The sequence below is a fragment of the Zalophus californianus genome, chromosome 6, assembly GCF_009762305.2.
Source record: "Zalophus californianus isolate mZalCal1 chromosome 6, mZalCal1.pri.v2, whole genome shotgun sequence".
NCBI lineage: Eukaryota > Metazoa > Chordata > Mammalia > Carnivora > Otariidae > Zalophus > Zalophus californianus.
Window position 1 is genome coordinate 144,719,996 of NC_045600.1, and position 17,748 is coordinate 144,737,743.

Here is a 17,748-nt window from a genome sequence, read left to right on the forward strand (position 1 = left end):
GTCTGCAAAGAAGTAGAGGACACCCCCCACCCCAGCACCCTGTGCCACGCAGCAGTGTGGGTCTGACCCGCCACCTTGGACCACTTTCCCAGAGAAGGCAAGAATCCAGATTTCTGTGTGAAATCACTTAATTTTTAAATGATGGAACCTAATTCAGATGTTTCTTTAAATACCATTTAAGCCAAACAAAACACATCCCATCACTGGGTTCCGCATGCAGGAGGCCTGTCTGTGACATCTGGCTTTAAAGTTCATGTAGGATGTAAGTTCAGTCTGTTTAAAGAAAGGTTGGTTTAGTGTAAAATTATCAGTTTAGTGTAAAGATGATCGAATGTTTCTATAAACACTTCATAAGCCAAACAAAACACAATCTGGATTCTTCAGCTTATAATATCCGGTTTTTAAAGTTTCTAGAGGATATAAGTTTAGTACATTTACTTATTTTCTTTTTAGAGAGTGGGAGAGCGTGAGCGAGAGAGTGCCAGGGAGGGAGGTGAGGGGAGAGGGCTGGGCGGGTGGAGAGGGGGAGAGAATCTCCAGCAGTTTTCCTGCTAAGCATGGTGCCCCACACGGGGCTCGATCCCAGGACCCTGAGATCATGACCTGAGCCAAAACCGAGAGTCTGATGCTCCAGTGACTGAGCCGCCTGGGCGCCCCATAAGTTAGTTCTTATTTAAATAACAATCAGTTTAGTGTCAAAACCAGCTGTGCAAACCCAGACCAGCCTCTGGCACATATGCCTCCTTGGAATGAAGCCATTCCTCCCAGCAGTGTCCGCTCCGGAGGATGCTTGGTGCAGCAAGAGCAAAGGGCCCCTGCAGCCACCGCAAGTCTGAGGCAACGGTGCAGAGCCTGGCAAGAGCCCTTGTCTGCATTAGCGGATCTGTCTTGCCACAGAGCCATGGAAAGATCCTCGGCCTGCCCATCTCTCCAAAGAGGCACGACACACACCTGCCCTGTTTTCTCTTTCTGCTCTCAACTGACAGCATTCTAAACTCGAGGCCAAGGATGGTTCAACCCCCAATGGCCCCAGATGAAATGTCCAGATCCAAACACCCGTCCAGCACGGACGGTTTGGAGGAAGGGGCCTGGAGGACGGGGCAGTGACGGGCCCTCCGCTTTCCCGGGAAGGAGGCACTTACCAACAAGCCATTGGAGCCGTGCACGGTGACACAGCGAGAAAACGTGTGGTGGATGGAGAGCTCGCGGACGTACGTGGGCGGGTTGTAGCCTCCCTTCTCGTCCACGTCGCCCACCAGGTGGAAGTGAATGGGGTACTGCCCCACCAGCTGCTGTCCCATGTGCTTCAGCTCCACGCCCTCCAGGTGCACAGCCTTAAAGCCCAGTGCAAACTGCCAGAGGGGAGGCGAGGGTCAGAAGGGTGTGTGAGGTGCCCCCGACCCCCTCGCCGGGGCCGCGTCCCAAACATGCAAAGTGCCTCGCTGATCCCTGCCTCGGCCACGCAGCGAATCCAACATATGACCTGCAGACGGGTTAAGGCCCCTGGCCCTCTCACCACCCGGGTGCCGAGGCGCTTTGGATAACTCACGGATGTTCCGAGACAGTGAACTGCTTGGAACAGCTGGGGCTGGCCTCCACTCCCACCCTCCCTCCTAAGTCACTGAGTGTCACAAGGAAGGGGGAACCCCAAGATATGCTGGCCCGAGGCTGGCCCGAGGCTGGGCATCCAGGGGCAGAAGGAGCCTGTGCTCTGCCCACGGTCTGCGGGCCCTCCCGGTGGAAGGATGGGGATGCTGAGTTGGGACTCTCCATCAGCCCCTGACCCCGGTAGCGTGGGCGAGCCATGGGGTGCTCTGTGTGCACCACCGTGGATGTCTCCACTCCAAGAACCCACTGTAAAAGCACACTGTGGAAATGACTCTTGTCAGAAGCGGGGCTCAGCCAGCTGCTCCTAGAGTAGGCAGATCTTAAGGACATGCTAACAGTCCTCCCAGAGCACGTGTCAAGCGGAATGCCACTCGGGAAGGGGCATCCTGAGGCCTCATTTGGGCAAAGCAGGAAGGGGACCCTGAAGGCTCAGCGATCGCTCTCAGAATTGGAAACAGGCTCTCGTCTCTCTGATGAGTCTCTGCACAAGCCCTGGCCCCCCTCACCCCCAGAGCCTGACCGGGAACACGAGCGAGTGCTTCTGGAGGCTATGGTGACCAGGGAGCCCTGCTGAGCGAGCAGGGGCTGTGGATGCTGGGAGCCCACATGTGATATGGGGCCGCCCAACACCAGTAGGGCTCCCACTGTGCACTCCGCAGGTTCCGCTCCTTCCTTCAGTTAGGGCACCAGGAAGTCTTATCCTGATAGCACACAGTGGCGGCTTCAAGAGCCCTGTCCTCACAAAACTCCGAGACACCAATAGTCTGTCGGCTTCGATCCTAAGTCATTGAAAGCGACGGCCGCACGAACAGCTTTGGGGCGTCGTGACATTCAGCATGCTGGGTAACGACTCTTTAGACAGGGTGCAGACAGCGTTCCCCTGTGAGCCCCATGCTAGGAAGCCGGGAGCTCTCGCGGACCACTGACCGCACACCGCTGACCACCACTCTTCCCTGGGCGGCAGAACTCCGTCGTGAGCCAGCTCCCTCTTTGCCTCCATCTCTTGGTAAACGCTCCGACGTCCAGCTCGTCTCCCCTGCCTGCTCGCGTGTCTGGGTATTCATGGGTCTATGGTAAGCGTGACTTGTGTGGGTGAAATGCCAGCTCTTCTGGGAGATGACTGGGGTGAGGCATTGGAGAAAGGGAGCGAGAGCAGGAACGGGGGCTGGAAGCCGTGGAGGCAGGGAGCCCAGGGTGGCGTGTGGCCGGGGAGTGGACGGCCATCCCCAAGGTGGCCCCCTCCTGTCTTCCAGCCAGGGCTCAACAGCCGGAACAGCACACTGGACAGCAGAGGTTCGCCTTCCAGAAGGTCCCTGCCCTTTGTCCTACCTCCTGCTCCCGTGCCCTCCCCAGCCAGGGTCCCTGCCAGGCTGGCAGCGCGAGAATGCTCCTGGTCGGGCGGACCCATACCTTGATGTGGCCCCCAAAGGTGTCGAAGTTGAAGAAGTTGCAGACATGGTTGTTGTAAGGGTAACATCTGTCCTCCATCTCCCCCATCACCACGATGTTCCGGCTCAGCAGCCCGACCTCAGCCCTCATGTCCACACCGTCTATCTCCTCCCCGATGTGCAGGTACAGCGGCTTCCCTAGGGCAGAAAGGGGTGGGTGGGAAATCCACTGCTGCTTACGTATCACCCCACCTGTGTGCACGGTGGTCCCCGGGGCTCCCCTGGTCCCATGTTACAGAAGAAGGAAGCCCACGCAGACTCTTCTTTCCTGGCCTAAAAGAAGAGCTGGGATTCACAGCCATGCAGACTCACATCTGAAGCCCATGCAGAAATGGCTATTTGTCCCCCAGTATGGGTCCCCCCTTTTGCTTGCTGGTACTGGGGCCTCCTGTGTTTGAGCTCGACGTATGCTCCCGGGGAGAACCGCGCTTCCCAGACTCCCTGCTGGTGTGGTCACAGGATGAGCGGAAGCCGCGGGCGGCCCCTGCTCTCGCTCCTTCCCTGGGACTGGAATGTGGCTGTGTCCTGGTGGGCCAGGCCCGAGGACAGGGTGCTCTCTCCCTTGTACTCCTGACCCCATCCCTTCCTACAGTCTTAGGGTCCTGGACTCCGTAACTTCTCTTCTTCCCTCGTGTGGGTTCCTTATGTTCTACTTCCAAACTCATCCAGACCTCCTATCCTTAAAAAGTTATTAAAAGACCTTTTCTGCCCAACTCAGCTACTCTTGCAGCTAATGTCAGTCCCCTTTGTGCCACTCGAGTCCCTGAACCGGTGACCCATAGCTGCCTCGCTCCCTCAGTCTGCTCAAATCCACTTAATTCTCCTCCAGCCCCGTCCTTCTCCCCGGACGGCAGGTGCACCCCAGGGAAGGTGCGGGGGGGACAGGGGCTTGGAACCTGGGGACTGCCTCACGGTCCCCAATCCGCCCCCACACCAACCCCAGAGTCTTTCGTGGTATAAAGAGATCTTGGCCTGCTTCTACACGCAGCTTGTCACTGGGGGAGCTGACCTGGCTAGCAGGGGCTTTCTCCTCCGCTCGAGGACACGGTTCCAGAGCATGACCTCTCGTGTGGATTTGCAGCCTGCACCTCATGGCAGGTGCTGCCTGGCTTTCACTGCGGCCCTGGCTTGAGCGACGGCACACAGGCGTCAGCCCACGGCACGGCTGGCCGGGGTTGTGATGGGCCTGAGACGCGCCCCAACAGGGACCACCCCTGCCCACTCCTTCACGAGGCACGGCATGCATCCTGTGGGGGCTGTGGGACCTCGGGGGCTGCGCTTTGGGATTCTGCAGGGTCGGGGGGATGGCAGTTTCTGGAAGCTTGTTAGTTCAGGACGTGAAACTGGTATGCAGCAAAGCTGACACGATACCCTTTTGGCATCACCACCAGCTCCCAGGGCTGCTACAACAAACTGCTACCCGTTGACTGGCTTAAAGCAGCAGAAATGTCTTGCCTCACATCTCAAAGGCCAGAAGTGCAGGGTCAGGGCCCCCGGGTCAGTGGTCGGGGCCCTGGGTCGGCGGTTGGGGCCCCGGGTCAGCAGTCGGGTGGGGCAGGGCTGGTTCCCTCGGGAGGCGCCAGGTGGAACCGTCCTGGCCGTTTGCAGATTCCAGCAGCCCCCTGTGCTCCTTGGCTGACTGCCCCTTCCTCCTCCCTCAACGGGCGGACTTCACTCTGATACCGGCTGTGTCGCACGTCACCTTCCCCTCGGACTCTGACCTGCTGCGTCCCCTCTAAGGACCTGTGATGACACTAGGCCCACCCCGGGGACCCAGGATAATCCCCCATCTCCTGAGCCTTAACTCAATCGCACCCACCAAGTCCCTTCTGCCGTGCGAGCAGACATTCTCACGTGCAGAGGACTAGCCCGTGGGCATCTGTGGGGCCGTTCCTCCGTGTACCACAGAGCCCTGCTTTAAAAGTACTAGGAAAACTCATTTTACAGAGAGTCTATTCACTATGCTTTACTATCAGGCCCAGGGATCTCCGAAGCCAGAGCCAGGCACGGACGCCAGAGGTGGGGGCAGGGCTGTGAAGACTCTGGTTCCGTCCACAGTCTGACATTGCCCAGAGGAGCGTTTGAAACAAGTTCGCTCTGCAGACTGCTGGCTCCCTTACCCCCCTGTGGCTTGTGGCTCAGATCACAGAGCCTCGTGGCTTCATGGTTTTAGGGTCCAGATGCAGGATCCCCTCTGGCTGCCCGTGTGGAAGACTCCCCCTCCATCCCTGGCTGGTCTCCTGCCCACTGGCTCTGTGGCCGTCGCTATCACAGATACGTAGCCTTGCAGGTGAGGGGCGGGGAGTAGAGTCTCTTGCACAAAGAGCTTTGCGTGGGGTTCTGAGCGACGCAGACCGGGGGGGGGGGGGGGGCGGGGGCGGACAGAAAGCTGCACCTAGAGCAGCATCTGATCGCTGGTGAGGAAGGAGACTCCCCGGCTCACCGGCTTTAAACGCCCTCCTTCCAGCAATGGATACACAGAGAATTGATGACAAAGCCCCTGGTCTGCCTGGCCTCATGCTGCTGAGTGTGCTGGATGCAGACCTTCTTTTCCTTATGAGCGGACACCCCGATGGACAGCAGGCAACACCCAGTAAAGCTTCAAAGGCTTCCTCAAATAAGCAAGGCCACCTCCCACTGTTCCTGGGGTGCAGAAGGAAGACCAGCTGACTGGTGCCCCAGAGGCAGCTCAGCGGTGGCCAGGAACCAGCCAACGCAAGGGACACGTGCCTGAGGAGCTGGCTCCCCGGAGGCCCAGCATGGAGCGCGCTTCCCGAAGGGATGGACCCCTGAGGCTTGAGCACATGATGGGAGAGTTTATGCAGAGAGCGCGGGCTCAGTGCTGCCGGCCCAAGCCACAGGAGAGGAGATCCCGTGCAGCTTTGAGGGGCTCAGCTCCTGTCTCCCAGCCTGCAGGACCGACGGGGCAAAACCCCAGGCTCTGTGGGCTTATGCGTCATCGCCCCACACTCACTTCTGCTGCAGCTCGAGCAGAGCACCAGCCCTCCCTGAATAAGCCTTGCTACTTCACATCTCAGCGCTTCTGCCTAGCTGCCCCTCCGGCCGGGCTGCCTCGTCTGGGCAGCGGACGGCTTTGTCCTTCCAGACCCTGCTTCTGGGGCTCCTTCCCGGTGCGGCCTTCCCCACCGCCCTCCACCTCCCCCTTTGCTTCTTGGGGTACCCACCGTGCCGGCAGGGCCAGGACACCAGGCCTCCCCACGCGGGCACACATCCCCTGATGTCCAGCTGCCCCTCGTAGCAAGTGCATTTCGGGTATCAGTGCCCCCTTAAACTACGGGCAAATAGGCAGAACGCTGACCAGAGGGCCTTCCGCAGGGACCCACGGTCCCCTCGAACATGGCGGGAGAGGTAGGGGAGAGGCTGCAGGGGACTGTGGCTCTGGATCCCGACTCAGATGATGGCTGTGAGTCCCTGCACACATCACTCACGCTCCCTGGATCTCAGGCTCTCCTTCCATAAAATCGAGCTATTGCTAGCATGTGTCTCAAAAGTAGCCAGGCTTGCTGACCACGCTAATCCAGGGAATGAGCTTCACACGGCCCCTGGCACGTGGCAGGGACTGGTGTGGCCCAAGTGGCCGGTGCAGGTGCCCCCCGTGCTGTCCCCGGGGAAGACAGGAGCCCGGGGCTCCTGCCACTGCCTCACATCTCCAGGCTGCTCCATGGGGGGACATGGGGTGTGGGAGACGGAGGGACTGATCCACTCTCAGGAGTGCGCGGGGCCGACTGAGAGCTGAATTCCCACCGCCTCCTCCCCGCACTGTGGAGCCTGTAGCAGGACCTTTACGAAACCCCACAGCCAACGGATCTGTCCTGCTGCCGCGTTCACAGGCCACTGTCCCCCCAGCCAGCTGCCCCGGGGGAGCCGCATGCCCCGCTTTCCCAGCACCCCATCCTGTCTGCAGATTCTCCCTCCCTCCCTTGCTTCTCGCAGCTCTGGTGCATGAGGGCCAACCAGGGAAGAGCAGATGTGGCCCAGCCAGATTGTCCCAAATTATCCAGGAGGGCCACTGGCCCGGGGTGCGGGGGAAGGGGGGGGTGGTGGGCTCGGGCTGGAGGGTCCCGGACAGGCCATCTCAGCCACACAGCTCGCACGTTCCTGGTCCAGGCCAATCGTCTCAGAGCGGAGACCCAGGGGACAGGTAGCCTGGGAGCTGGAGAGCTCGGAGTTTGAATCCCGGCTCCGGTCGACCCCACAGACTTGCTTGGTCGACACCAGCCTGCCCTCCTAGGACCCCTGAGGTGCTGCAGATGCTCTACTGCGCGCCGTCCAGTACGCCGGCCGCCGGCCCCCTGCGGCTACGGGCCCCGGAAGCGGGCTAGGAGGACTTGAACAGCGTGACCATACTGGTGAGCAGACCCTGCACATTTAATTTCCCTGCACCTGAGTGTCCTCCTGCGTGTCCCGCAGGAACGGCGGCTGCCACCGTGTTAGGGCATCACGAGGAGCAAGCGAGACGGTTTTGTAAAGTGCTTGGCAGTCACAGGAAACAAAGAACGGTCATCCTAAGGAGATTAACCGTGGTATTATTGAGGGGTGTGTGCTGGGGGGCAGGGAAAGCGGGAGTGGGGGAGTGCAAATGCAGAAGGTCTGGGGAGGCTTCCGACTGCGGGTCAGGAGGTGTGGAGACCCACCCTGCGGAGAGCAACACTCCAGAATATTCTCTGAGATGATTCACACACTTTCATGACTTGGTGATCCCCATCTGTTTCCTGTCAGAAAACCCTTAATAGGCATGAAGGCCTGTTTCCTGGAATTTGGGGGCAGTGAGGAGGGAGGATCCGGGAAGGCCGTGCCCCGCTCTGCAGCCAGCCTTTGGGGGGAACCCTAAGATGTCACTGCTGCGGGGCACAGCTTCGGAAAAGATGCGGCAGGTGGGAGCCCTTGCTTCATGTCAGTGGGGGATGGAGAGCCAGGCTTGGGGCTGAAAAGCAGACACAGGAGCCTCCCCAAGACAGACAGACAAATAGGAGCCTCCCCAAGACAGACAGACAAATAGACAGACACCCCGCCCCCGACACCTCGAGCTTTTCAGAGGCTGTCCACCAGGGGGCGCTGTTTTCAGGCAAAAGCCTCAAAGCCTCTGGGCAAAGCGGACGGTCCACTCCGAGCCCAACTGTCAGGGGGAGCGGGCCAGGGAGGGGTGCCCCGAGGGAGTGTGGAGGGGCCCGAGGGGGGCCCTGCGTCTTCAATTCTCCTCTCCTCCCCCCGCACCAGGGCCCGGAGCAACCCCATCCCACTGTCTGTCCAGCCTTCAGAAGGCTCAGGGGGCAGCTGGGCCTGTGGGTCCGCCGCTGCCAAGTGGGGCCACTCTCCAGCCTCCCCCCGACAGCCACACCGACCGCTAGGTGGGGCTGGCCGCCCTAACAGCACCCGGCCCCTCGCCCTCGGGGCCCCTCGGCTCTCGGGAGCTTCTTGAAGTGAAACCTGGCCCCTCCCAGGCCTCGGGGTGCCCAGCACAGGGGTGCAGACGTGGGCAGGGCTGAGCAGACTGGGGGGCCTCTGCAGGTGCTCCTGTGTCCACCTCCAAGTGGGCAAGCTTTTCACCCTCCTAGAAGCCACCAGAACCCCAGCACTGAGCAGCGAGCATCGGCTCACACCGTCTGAATGCCACTCCCGTCAGAGTCCAGGAGGACACCTGACGTCCCAGGAGCGCTGTGCACACGTAGCGGCCCGGGGGACACAGGAGTCACGCAGCGAAGGTCATGGGTCTAATACAGGGCACGAGCTTCACTTGGCAGTCTCCTGTAAACAGGGGGCCCGGGGAACCTTTCCCCACCAGGGGAAATGCAACAGGCCGACACACTCGGAGGGAAGCTGGTCCCCGCGGCGCCCCCTGCCCCCCAGCCCCACGCAGCCCTTCTACCCCCGCTACGCCTCACCCCGCTGCTCCGGCCCTCTTCTGCGGCATGCTGTCCCCAGCACGCTGCCCTGCACTGTGCCGTCCCCCTCCGACAGTCCAGGACACCCGACCCCTGGTCAGCCCCCCGAGGGCGCCCTCTGGGTATTGATGCGCTCCTTCCCACCTCCCTGTGTGTCCTCGTGAAGGGGCCGGGGGTGCCCAGCCTGGGGGAGGAAGGACGCGTGGGGGGCACCTGCGCTCACAGAGCCTCCCGCCTCCACGCCCAGGACATCAGGACACTCAGAACAGAATCTGTGACGGACCTCAGCTGGGGGCTGCTGAGAACGATGCACATCCGTTTGCTTTTCTCACTCTACAGTATGTCTTTACCTACAGAACTGACACACAGGCACCATTCCTGTCCGTCCTCAAGCTTAGGTGCTACATGATTGCACACGTCCTGCCCAATAACAGTAGCTGACATTCACAGAGCCCTTACTGCCTACCAGACACTGAACGATTCAATCCGCCAGTCCTCACAAACCCCGGGAAGCAGTTATGATTTACGATCACTGTGTCTGTTTTACAGACGAGGAAACTGAGGCACAGGGAAGTTAAGTATTTGTCTAAGGTCACTCAGCTGGGAACCGCATTCCAATCCCCGTGCTCTACCAAAGAGAGAAAGAACTGGAAGGGAGGGAAGGAGAAAAGGAAGGAGGGAGGGAGGGAGGGAGGGAGGGGTGGTAGGGAAAGAAGAGAAAGAAGGAAGGAAGGAGCCTTCCCTAAAATGTCTTCAGGAAACGAGACCAACAGCATGCCCCGATCTAGTATGAGGAGTCCAACCTCACAGCTATGCACGCAGACCCTGAGCTGAATCCCCCCCCCAACCCCGTAGCTCAGGGCCTCGGGGAAGCGGTCCGTCTGGGCCTCTGGTCTCCTCCTTTTTATTGGACAATAGTAAGTAATCTGTGATGTTTTTTTCTCTGCTCTCACAGCCAGGAAGCTCAGAGACAAACTTATGGTCTATTTCAGTAGCTTTTGCTAACTTCAATCCCTCCCTTTTTTGTTGAATTTATTCCCCTCGCACCAGAATGTATTACTTCGACATGTATCTTTCCCTTTTTCTTTCCCTCTCTCCGGGATGAAGATTTAATTGGACTTGTGTTTATTCCCCAAACCTCTATTCAAAGAACGTAGGGGTTTGAACAAATGATTATTTAAAAGGGCAGATTCTGTTAACTTGTCAAGCACAGATGTGTGTCCAGCCACGCTCAGCAAACCGCCGTCTGCCCCGGGGCACCCACGGCCTTCCATTCGAAGGCTCTGCCCCGCCCCCCCACGACCACGGCTGCAGACTTTGGGGGCGGCCTCCAGCGCCCACGGCCCCCCGAGCGTAGGACAAGGAGATTGGGCTATACTGCCACTGCTCTGGTGTTTAAACCTTTGTCCCCCCAGATTCCATCCCAAGCACATTCCCACCAGCCAAAAAGATTGTTTAACTTCCTATAGTCTTATTTCTAAAGCAACAGGTAGTTTGAATACATAGGCGACGTTTTCTCCATCTGTCTTCCTCCACTCTCCCTCAATCCTAGACCTTCTCCAGGTGCCACGGTCCTGTAGCGCCTGGTAGTTATGATGCCCAGGATCGACTCTCCTTTCTTCTGGCCATTTTCTTCCGCAGTTTGCCTTGGGGGAGGGGCCCTTTCTCCATTCAGTAGGCCCAGAGGGATGCTGGTGAAGGTGCACTGCCAGAGGGCGGAGCACCTGAGCCCCCAGCCCAACAGGACGCGGTCTCCCTGGAAGGTGGCATGAGCACTATGTCCCAGGGACCTCGCATGGTGCTTCGGGACAGCGATGCCCCGAGAACACTGCACACTCACTCCCACTACCCAGACCCCCAAAGTCCTTGTGCACCTGGGTACATCACTTCTTGAAGCTCAGTGGCCTCCTGACAAATTCCTCTTTTGCTTACAATAGTCAAGTTGGATTCCATTGCTTATAACCAAAGAACCCTCATGCGTATATAACTCTCTCCACTAATAAACATGGACCTGGATTATACTTTTAATCCCAACAATCTGAGATTCCAGGAACCTCGCATAATATAAATTGCAGTACCACTAAGTCAACACTTAGGAGAAAGAAGAAGAAAGGAAGACTCCAAAGCTGTAGAAAGAAGAGATTTAAAATTTCCTGGTAGATTGCATTATTGCCTAACAAATATTCACTCCCTTCCCTCAACCTTGATGGGACAAATAGGCTGACCCACCCCATGCATGCTAAGCCTAACCACATTATTTGCTTTGTCCAGTGGAATGTGGGTGTGAGAGCACGCTAGTCCTGAGCCCAGGCCCTGAGTCCTCTGTGTTTCTGTTCCTGGGAACTTTCTACCTCCCCCACAGGAAGAATAGGTCCTGAGAAGAGAGTCCCATGGAGCTGATCTGAACCCAGCTGTCATCCTGGGGCCAAGCTCAGTCTAGAGAAGCTGGACCCTAGACCAGCTGCAGGTGCACGAGTGAGAAGTGCTTGCCATGAGAGTTTGAGGTCTGTTTCATTATGCAGCATTATTGCAATAGCTGACTGATACAAACTTGTGATTTCAGACAACACACTCGTGCAGCCTAGGGCGGGCTTAGTGGAAGTCTTACCTGCCACTCTGACCTGGTTGGCGGCACAGGCTTTGCAGGGAAGCACCTGGAATTCTTCTGCCTGGTACATGGAGTAATCAGTACTGGCAACAACCAGTGTGTCTCCGGGCTTCCATGACCGAACATCGTCCTCCAGGGTCAGGATGGTGCTGTTCACGTTGGTGTTGATGGTGACGGTGAGTTTGGGCCTCACTGTAACCCCAGACAGGAGGGCCTGAGCTATTAACCCTGCATTCTTGGCCAATTTTTGACCGCCCACCTCTTCCCTTTCCCTCCCCAGATAAATGCCAGGTTTGCCTATCCAAACCCAAATCACCAGGCTCAGCCCATCCCAGTCTTGGTGCAGGTTTTTGAAGTCAACAAAACGCCACCAAAAAAGAGCCCTTCATTAGCTCTGGGCAGGGGAATTTTCCACCAACTCCTTCACTAGAGTTAAATGCGGCTGCCTCACCACACCCACTTTGCTCAAGATGTAAAACAAATATAGTCCCTCTCAACTATTATTTACAGTAGCTGTAAGCCCTTCCCCCAAAGAGCTCTCATCCCGAATGACCGCCTTCTGGAGAAGGCCAAGTGCCTCGGCGAACAACCCGACCATTTCCCAGCCCTTCTAACGAGCACCTCGGGACCCGGGTTTAAAATAATAGCACCCAGAAGCCACGAGCTCATGTCTCTGCAGGGGAGGGCTGCAAGAAGGTCAGCTCTGGCCACGGCACCCTCGTTTTCTTGGGCCGGACCTTTCCCTTCCTCAAAGGCATATGGGCAGGGTGGGGCTCGGCCGGCTCCTGCCAACTCCGAGGACCGTCCCACGGCTCCTGGGTCCCAGAAGGGCTCTCCACTGGGAGCTTGGCAGAAGCACCCGGTCACTGAGCTGGCCGGGGGCGGCTGACCCAGCCGCATCCAAACTCACAGTGCGTATCTGCCAGCTCAAGCAACGAGCCACGGCTGCATTTGTGTCCCCGACAAGCAGCTGCTTACCAGGCTTCCCACAAAGGAACCGCACACGGTAGGTCTGGCAGGCTCGGCCCCGCTCGTAGCACACAAACCTATAATCCTGGCCTTTTTTGTAGACAACCTCGGTGGTGAGGTTAACTCCATCCACTGTCGTGGCCTGGAAACGGCACGGAAATTATAGAGCAAAATCATTTTGGTGCGTGTAAAGAAAGAAGTTGATGATTAATGGTATCAACATCCACTCACAAGTCTAAACTTGTCCCTGTTGCAAAAACGATTTCGTCAGGCCCAAGATGATCATTAAACGATCGAGCATCACTTTTGTTCTAAGAAAACAGTTTTGCTCTAAGGAAGACAATGCAAAGCCACAGGATGGAGAAATGCCTCGCCGGGGTCCCCGGGTGGTCCCCCGTACCCAAACCACTGATGGGCGGCAACTCCTACCACCACCCCTGCCACTGGGAACGGAGGCCGGCATTTACGGAGGACCCGCTATGTTCAATCAACTGGTGTCCCGGCGTGGGTCCACGTCACGTGGGGAGCCCTTAAAAAGACTCATGCCCAGGCCCCATCCTGCAGGGCCCAGATTTGGTGTGTCCAGGTGTGGCTTGGGCATCAGAGCAGTCACAGGGCGAAGTGCGACGGATATGATCTCATCCCAGCTTCACAGCAACAACGAGGTCGCAGGCTTGACAGATAAGGAAGCTGACCCTCAGGGGGTGAGTCACTTGCCCAGGGTCAACCAAGCCTGTAAGCAGCAGAGCCAAGATTCGAATCCAGACTCAGCCAACCACAGAGCTGGCGCTGCTCAGCACCTCCCCCTGTGGCCCTCAGGCATGCAGCCTACATTCAGTCCTCTGTTCAACGTCTGTCTCCTCCCCCGGGATCCTGGGCTCCGGGGAGGGCAAGGACCGGTTTCCGCCCGTCTCCCTGATCCCAGCTTCCAGCCCAGGGCTTGGCACGGAGTGGGCTCTCGGTGATAGGGGCCGATGGGCGAGCAGCCTCAAGGCCAGGTAGAGAATTTAGGGAGCGGGCCCCGAGGAGGCGGCGATCGCCGCCCGCTGGGGCTCATCCCAGAGCCCGGGTGTGTCTGCAGCAAGCCCTCTGCTGTCGTCAGAGACAAGCAATTTAGATCCAGGCTGAAGCTGTTGTCCTCTTAGGCACAGAGACCGCAGGGACCAGGGCCGGGGAAATAGGGGGGCAAAGTATAGTCAACCTATTAAAAAAGAGGGCGGGGGGGGCTTTTCAGGAAACATTATTTTGAACACAGCAGGTATCTGTTGTCTTTGGCTTCCAAGAAGAGCTGTATGGCAGTGAGCTCAGTCATCACGACAATCCAGCCCTTTCCTGCAAGAGTCACGCTCACGGCCATTATCTTGGAGGCCTCCAGGGCCCTGGGAGAAGCAGGAATTGCAGACCTGCCCTTGGGAAAAAGCTAAGGCTCAGAGGGTTTTAAAGAAGCAAGGTCAAGGTCGCTGACATGACAATGAGCTCCCATTTTTCTCTGTGGAGGCCAGAGCGCTCTTCTGCAGGAGAGCCCGTAACCTTGAGAACTGAGCCTGAAAACATCAGTGATTAGAACTGCACATTTTCCAAGGCACAGTGTCGCACAATACTTTTGGGGGGGCATCTCTGCAACTCCGCTTTTGCCTCCACACCCCCCCTTTCTCTAAACCTGAAGAATGACCTCAGTTCGGGATAAAGAGAACAAGAGAGGGCTCCATCACTGTTCAGGGAAACTGGTCTCCACCTTAAGTAGACACAATTCTATTACTATTTTTGATAATTAATAATTACAAAATAACAATATGATTAGGATAATGATTGTAAAATAGTAAAAAATGCATGGGCCCTTCATATACTGTTACATGACATCCACAAAATAATGCCACAGGGAAACCCTGAGGATCCTCGCTGTTGCCTAAGAGGAGCTTGGGACCCTGAGTAACTTGACCGAGGTCTCCAGCCAGGACTGGAAGTGTGGGCTGCAAGATTTAAGGTGGTGCCCACCTCAGGGGCGTGGGAGCAGAGGGCCAGGGGCTGGGAGAAAGGGCCACCTTAACTATTGCACCCGAACCCTCAACTGCTTCTGTGGGCCTTTGTTTTGCCGAGAAAAAGCCAATGTCCCATTCTGGAACTGAGAGTTTTGAATCAATAAGGGTCTACCATGCTCAGCAAAATATTATCAAGGCATGCATTTTTGTGAGAAGGCTGGTCCCAGCCTTGGGGGGTGGGGGGTGGCGGGGAGGGGCTGTGGTTGGATCTTTTATTCTTTGCCAGACCTCCAATAGTTGAGAACGGGAACTCCAGGAATTCATTGTCAAGGACACTCCTTTTGTTGGAAGCAAGCTGGGCGTTGGAATGCGGTGACCGCCTAGGGGTTATAGCGTTTGGGGTTGGCTCCCTTGGAGGGTCTTGGATAATGGGGCCAGGGAGCGGTCGTGCCCCACGCTATTTTATATTTGATACATATATGTATGCTTGTCCCTGCTTTGTTGCCTCCAAGCCTTCAGTACAGTTTTATTTAATCCTTTAGCCTGGGGTTAGCTGTGCTTGGACATAGGCAGGAGCCTGTGTCCCTGCCGGGAACAGAGGTACTGGGAGAAAGGGCAATGCCGAAGGGAAACTGCCACAGAGACATGGCCTCCCAGACGCCGCGGCGTGGAGCCCGACGGCCGGCAGAGCTGACACCGGGAGGCATCCGTAGACCATGTAAGCGTTCCTGGAGGATTTCCAGAAATACTTGGGGAGGGGACCCTGGCAAAGGGCTGGACTTGCCACAGCCAAGTGAACTGAAGGAGTAAGATGATGCCTATCTCAGAACTGAGGCTGGAATCTTCAGGGTTGCCAGAGAAAGTTAGAATTAAACCTGGGGAGGGTGCACTTTGGGGGCGTCAGTGCCTTCTGATTCTGTTGGACCCAAGGGGAGCCTACAGCCTGCGACCTGCGACTCACTCCGGGGCGATCCTTCTCGAGGATGTCACAGCCATGTGAGGGGAGGGCCTTGGCCGCGTGAGAACGGTCTGCCCGCGAAGCTGGTGGGCTGTGAGGGCTGTGTGTGTACTTGGCACTGTCCCGGCGGAGCCAACTGAGAAAGTCGGGGTCCCCTTTTGGAGGAGCAACTGCAAGCAAAGATCCTGAGCCAACATGGTCCATTCTCTACCAATGCTGGTGTTTGTTTTGCTCAGTGGAGAACCAGGCTGTGGGGGTGTGGGCTGAGCTCAGCCGGCACCCCAAATCCCATCTGGATCCTGTGCACTCAAGGGCCCAAAGGAAATCTACTGAGAAGGGAGGCTGAAGGAGACAACCCGTCCCCACGCCAGGGCACCGTCAGCCACGGCTATGGAAGCAGCTTTAGGAGGAGGCAAGGGAGGTGGGAAGTAGAATCCAGGAGACAATGCTGGGTCCTCGCTGGGGAACTCACTGCCCAGGAGGCCTGGAGCAGAGAAGAGGCCCTAAAACAGGAACGGGTCTTCCTGGCTTACCCGTGTCCTGGGAGTGCCGTGAGAATCACACCACCCCGACGGCAAGGAAGTTTGTCATCTACAGACCCCACTTCAAAATAAAGTCCTTATAACTCTTGGATTGCTTTGAGTTTGGTACCTGTATATCAATGGGGCGGTTGCAGATTTTTCCTGGGTGAGCTACCCGGAGGTCTGAAATTTTCTCCCCACCTTGAGTGTGTGACACTTTGTCATGGTTGAACCACTCTGTCCACTCCACATCTAGACAGAAAGCAAAGAGCAGGGTGAGGCGGGAAGGGCGCGGGAGGGCAGCTTCCCCCGCAGCGTGGCCCCCAGCACCCTCGGCGCAACAGGAATCGAACACCGTGCGTCCGGCTGTGCGCCCAAGCACTCTGCCAAGTCTCCCACCTTTTCATTAAAAGCGCCTCTTACTGACTTTCTCACTTGCCGAAAACAACAGAACACATATTCTTCGTTACCGCAGAAAAGATGACGATGAAAGCTACGGCCAGCCTGTTGCTCGAGGCCTGCAGGGAGGCCATTGCTCTCTGCACCCCAGCCCCCCGTGTGGCCCCGTGAAGGCCGGTCCTGTTCCCGCCCGTTTCCTGCCGACAGCACCATCGCTCGGCACAGAGAGGCCCTTCTCTCCCACTGTTGGGTTTTCCTGGTTGCCCCGGACTCTCCTCACCTTGAACCCACTCGCTGGAGGAAGAGACGTTGAAATGCTCGCCGTGCTCCGTCTGGAACACTTTGGACACCCGGGCAGCCGCGGAGCCACGGTGTCCTGTGTAGAGAGCAGGGGCGTCAGTGACCGCACCCCCCCCACATTCCAAAGAATGCATTTCTAAGACAGAGCAAACCCCCTAAACACATAGATCTTGAACTCTTTCTTTAAAAAACAACAACAACGAAAAAAACCTTTCAGGCCAATCTCTCTACTTGGGAAGTAGATTATCTATTGTCCCTTCTTCTGCTTCAGTTTTAAAAATTTAATTAAAATCTGTATTTTGGAGCCCCAATTTCTCCCGTGAATTCCTGTCTAGGAATAGAACCAGCAGGGCCTTCTGCTAGGTGGTAAAGACCTATCCAAAGTATCTTTTTAGCTCAAAATATTCCCCCTGCTGGATCTGTCCTGGTTCTTGCCTGTCCTAGGTCCCTTGTTTTGAATTAAGTCAGTGGTGATCTCTTTGCAAATGTAAATATTATCTTAGTGATAGGCTTTGGCCACTTGCGCCTAACAGGGCCAGCGAACATGGGCGTTGGGAGGTGGTTCCGCCACGTTCTGAGGGAAGACGGTGGTGCACAAAGACCCGGGCCTCTTGGTCAGAGAGACACGGAGGGGACTCAGTCTCTCTCCCTCTGTTCATTACCGTGATATTCAATATGGTCTTCCACTGAAGAAGAGGGATTTCCTTTCACAGTTAGGAAGCTCCAAGGGTGTCTGGTAAAAGCAACAACAAAAAGTAAAGTTCTTCACACGTCTGAGCCTGTCCCCGAGGCAGAGCTGAGACAGAGCCCGCCGATCCAGCAGCCCTCCCCACTGCTCCCGGCAGATCAGCTCGTTGGCCGGGCTTCCCTTGTCCCGGACCACAAGAGCCTGTCTTTGCAAGCGCTGTGCTTCCTACCCACCTGGCTCGCCTGATGTTTGCTCCCCGTGAGCCTCTTCAACGCCACTCTGGCAGGAGACGGGGCACGAACCACAAACAAGCCCACAGCCCTACAAACCCCCTGCCAGCCTCAATGAGGTCCTGAAGCGAGTGCTC

The 17,748-nt window shown here is 57.1% G+C and overlaps 1 protein-coding gene across 5 annotated transcripts in view; it reads right to left on the bottom strand.

Annotated features, from left to right (window-relative positions):
• The window catches only part of LOC113909733 (cell migration inducing hyaluronidase 1), a 134,712-nt gene that overhangs the window by 31,349 nt on the left and 85,615 nt on the right, over positions 1-17,748 (bottom strand). For 4 of the 5 annotated variants that reach the window (XM_027571231.2, XM_027571230.1, XM_027571229.1 and 1 more), the window contains 7 exons: positions 17,356-17,426; positions 16,674-16,769; positions 16,125-16,246; positions 12,546-12,678; positions 11,568-11,759; positions 3,019-3,194; positions 1,143-1,352 (listed from right to left, as the gene is read on the bottom strand). In XM_027571231.2, the coding sequence (XP_027427032.1) occupies positions 1,143-1,352; positions 3,019-3,194; positions 11,568-11,759; positions 12,546-12,678; positions 16,125-16,246; positions 16,674-16,769; positions 17,356-17,426 (1,000 nt within the window). The remainder of the gene's footprint in view (positions 1-1,142; positions 1,353-3,018; positions 3,195-11,567; positions 11,760-12,545; positions 12,679-16,124; positions 16,247-16,673; positions 16,770-17,355; positions 17,427-17,748) is intronic. The other variant, XM_027571232.2, reaches the window with a different exon arrangement.